Here is a 4,027-nt window from a genome sequence, read left to right as displayed (position 1 = left end):
AAAAAAAAAAAAAAAAAAAAAAAAAAAAAGGAAGAAACACTCAAGAGAGCTCATTGGATTCCAATTACTGCTTATATCTTGCTAATAAAGTACAATAACTCTATATACCATGTTTATTGAGATTTAGGACCTCAAGTTATGGACAGAGCAAATTATGATACAAAATTATGCTTAATTATAATCAGAATTATGTTGGTACATGTTTTCTTAATTTCTTAAAATATGTTCAAAGGTTTCTACAGCATTTGGAAGAATTGCCCACCAGAAAAATCCAGATTTCAATGACTAGGAAACAGGAAGTCTTAGCTATCTGCACAGGTGCATTCCGTGTGAGCAACTCATAGCCCGTATTTGCTAGACAAAAGAATTCTACGAGAGAAGGAGCATCAGACACAGTCGCAGCTTCAGAACCTCCCCGAGTCTGGCAGGACAGTGATTTGACAAGACTTGAGGCAAGCTCATTTGGTTAGCCAGGCCCTTCCCTCCTGTAAGCTCAGCCTCATCAGTGACATGAGATCATGACTGTGGGCACTGTGTCTCTCATTTTTGCTTCAGTAAGTTCCTTGTTCAAATGCCGTGTCATTGTGGAATAGCCTAACTTTGAGGAAAGTGTTGTGTGGTTTCCAAGGATAGTTTTTATTTGGAAATACTACTTACATGGAGGAAAATGCACATACAAGAAAATAATTGCATCCTTCCCCATGTTAAACGATGTCCAACATAATTAACTTTTCTCAGTATAACATGCTCACTGATTCAGGACAAAGTGTAAGAGCCTCAGAGTGGAGAAGCTGGTTTTCTCCTGCAGTCAGATGACTAGTTGTGCAACCAAACTGTCTGCACCAGCAGCATAAAGTGTCTGTGTCAGCAGGCCCACGGATCTGCCCTGGAGCTGTGAAGCAACACTCAAAGTAACGACCAGAGCTCCCACAAAAAGATCTTCAGCTCTCCTGAGGAACAGCGAGCTCCTGAGGCCTGCGATGAGAACAGCCAATATCTTATCAGGGAAGCCAGCCAGGAGAATCGAGCACACCATCCTCTCCTCAGTTCCCCATCTAGGGTATTGGTAGCAATCCTAAGTAGAGCTTCTGTACCCTGCGCCACACTAATTCAGCTCAGGTGGGTCTTCCACGGTGATCATTACCTAACCCAGCGCACTGTGCCACATCTCCACCACCGCTCAGCAGCTGGGGTGGGGGAGGTGTGACTCTGCACCCACGACCAGCTCTCAGTGACCTGAGGATGCCCATGGCAGGGGGACACATTTTCAATGGCAGAAATACTTACATATTTGGGAAAGACTTGCTTTAAATAAAAATATTTTTTTTCTTCTTTTGTTTTTGTTTTATGTCTTTCAGGTATTACATTTTCTAAACAATATGATGATATGAAACATGCTGGAAAAATGTTTTATTCTTCTGGTAAATACACATCCTCCAATTCTGCTATGAGTTATGTATGTTTCTCGATATACTCTGGTGTTCACAGGTTGCACGTGATGTCTTTGACCAAGGTTTGGGGCCAGGTCCAAACTAAAACTAGTCTGATTTGAGGAGACAATGACCCCTGGGCTGTCCACCGTCACCTCACCCTCATCACCATCACCCCTAGAAATGCTCTTCAGAGCCACTTTCCTGCTGTGCTCCAGTGCAGAGCTCAATATGTGGAGATGGACCAATGAGTCTGAAAGACTGAAGAAAGCCTAGTGCTCTTGACAGTCAGTAGGTGGACAGGAAGAGCAGCTGGGGCTGATGTCTCAGGTGGCAGGGGCTTCTGGCAAGTGACAAAAGGTGGGCCAGGGAGTTAGCTCAGTAGAATAAGTGTTTTCCTGTCAAATACAAGGTTCTGAGTTCAATCCCTGGTACCAAAAAAAAAAGACCCTATTGCAAGTGACAAAAGGATTTTTCCAGTGACATTCTTGCAGGGCAGAGGCTGGTACGTGGACGAGCCCATTCCTTGGGGCTGTAGCATTGTGGGATCACCAGAGATCAACCAGGTCTGGTACCTGCTTCTCTGACATCCTCAGGACAGGAAAAGCTGTCCTGTATTCTATAGTACTATGTATTAAAATGTCCCCACCTGACAAACTGGAATATTTTCTCTTTTACTCTGTGAGTGACAAATGAAGACAGAAACCTGAACCCTCGGAGGTCACATGCTCATTTCTAACAAGAAACATTTGCTGTGCTTGTGCTGAGAAGGATGAGAAAGTAAAAAAAGAAATTATGGTGTAGGATGGATTCCCTCTCCCTTCTAAATAATCTCACAGTGACTTCAAAGTCTGGATACTTCTAAAAATGCAGAGAAGTGAAATATAAAGGGCAGCAGCTGGGACCTCCCAGCCTCACACTTCTGCTTCCTTGGGTGGTTTGTGTCACGGCTTGTGTCACTGTGGGAAAGGGTAGCTGTAATCTTGTCGGCAGTAATAAGTTGCAAAGTCTTCGGGCTGCAGGCTGCTGATGGTGAGAGTGAAGTCTGTCCCCGACCCACTGCCGCTGAACCTCGGTGGGACCCCAGAGTGCAAGTTGGATACATGGTAGATCAGGAGTCTAGGTGCTTGCCCTGGTTTCTGCTGATACCAGTCTAACTCACTGATAATGTTCTGACTGGCCCGGCACCTCATGGTGACCGTGTCCCCTGGAGATGCAGACAGGGAGGCTGGAGACTGCGTCATCTGGATGTCACTTCTGACACCTGAGATAGGAAAGATAAAAAGAAAAATGCACACCATCAATCATGGTGTAAGAAACCTTCTTTTAAGGGGCTGCAGCACTGACCCCACTAGGGTGTGTCCTTCCCAGTGTGACCCTCAATACCTGGGAGCCAGAGCAGCAGGAGGCCCAGGAGCTGAGCAGGGACCCTCACGGCCATGCTGTGTCCTCACTGTGAATGACACCTGCACGGGGTGTGCTGAGCTCATGAAGAGGGGCAGTGGGCTGCGCTCTCAGTATGCAAATCAGGAGGGACTCAGCAGGACTAGCCACAGCTGCAGGGCTGGCTCATTTCCAGAATTCAGGTCAGGGCTAGGGACCCTGGTCGCCGACAGGACTGGCTGTTCCAGATGCTTGCAGGACCTGAGCTTCCCTCTGGAGTCCCGGGACAGAATCCACCTGCAGTTGCCAGTGTAGTTCGTGCTCTCCTACCTTTCTCATGGTTCTTCATGCAGGTCCCTGTTTTTTTGTACTTCCCAATCTTATGGCAATACCTAGGAGATGGGAGGGCTGAGAGAAACCAGGGGAGTACTTCATGGTGAAAATATGAAAGAGTAACAAATGTAATGAAGTTCAGAAACGCACTGAAGTTGCTTGAATTTCACTGGACATTGATGCACTATGGCTATAATGTTGGAACAAGCCATGGCCAGCTGTCACTTCCTTTCTTCCTACTCAGTCTCCCCAAGTGTATGCAGAGAGTGACACATGATCCTGCCGGTGCTCCTCTAATGAGGTCAAAGCGTTTGACAGGCTCTTCCTCTTAGTGTCTTTCAAAATAATTTCTAATCATTTAAAATCCAGTAGAGAAACAGTAACAGATAGACAGAAACAAATTTAGAATTTAGAATTGTTGTCTCAGTTTAGTGGCAGTAGACAGAACCTGTCATCCCTACATTTTTCTCCTCTCCGTCTATCACTGCATGGACACTTCAGTCTTGGCCTCAATGCCTGCTGCCCTCCAGAGGGCTGCAATGCCTGTATGCATCTGTATTCTCTTATCAATTCTGGGAAAAACAAAGGGCAAATTCTTGACTATTGTTTTCTAGGATACAAAACCTTTCACAGACACTACCTGTTAGTCTCTCCTTTAATGTCCTTCTTAGCTGCCTACGAGCATCTCACAGTCCTCGCATCTGCCTCGCTCTGGGAAGGCCTCTTTTCCTAACCGTGCACTGTGAGGTAGAGCTGGTGCTTCGTGAAACAAGGGAAGATGATTGTGGTTGTGCTGATGCCTCACCACATGTGCTCTAACAGTGTTACTCTCTCTCTCTCTCTCTCTCTCTCTCTCTCTCTCTCTCTCTCTCTCTCTGTGT

General features: G+C 46.0%; 1 gene segment (V, D, J or C); it reads right to left on the bottom strand.

Annotated features, from left to right (window-relative positions):
* Nucleotides 1-2,386: 2,386 nt before the first annotated feature.
* LOC101581998 lies at nt 2,387-2,880 on the bottom strand. The segment is given in 2 exon segments: nt 2,387-2,694; nt 2,817-2,880. Coding segments are annotated over 2 exon segments (363 nt in total).
* Between the last annotated feature and the right edge of the window lie 1,147 nt (nt 2,881-4,027).

This window comes from Octodon degus, unplaced genomic scaffold, assembly GCF_000260255.1.
Source record: "Octodon degus isolate 3935 unplaced genomic scaffold, OctDeg1.0 scaffold00162, whole genome shotgun sequence".
NCBI lineage: Eukaryota > Metazoa > Chordata > Mammalia > Rodentia > Octodontidae > Octodon > Octodon degus.
The sequence above is the reverse complement of the archived record's forward strand: the minus strand, read 5'-3'. Positions and strand labels throughout refer to the sequence as shown.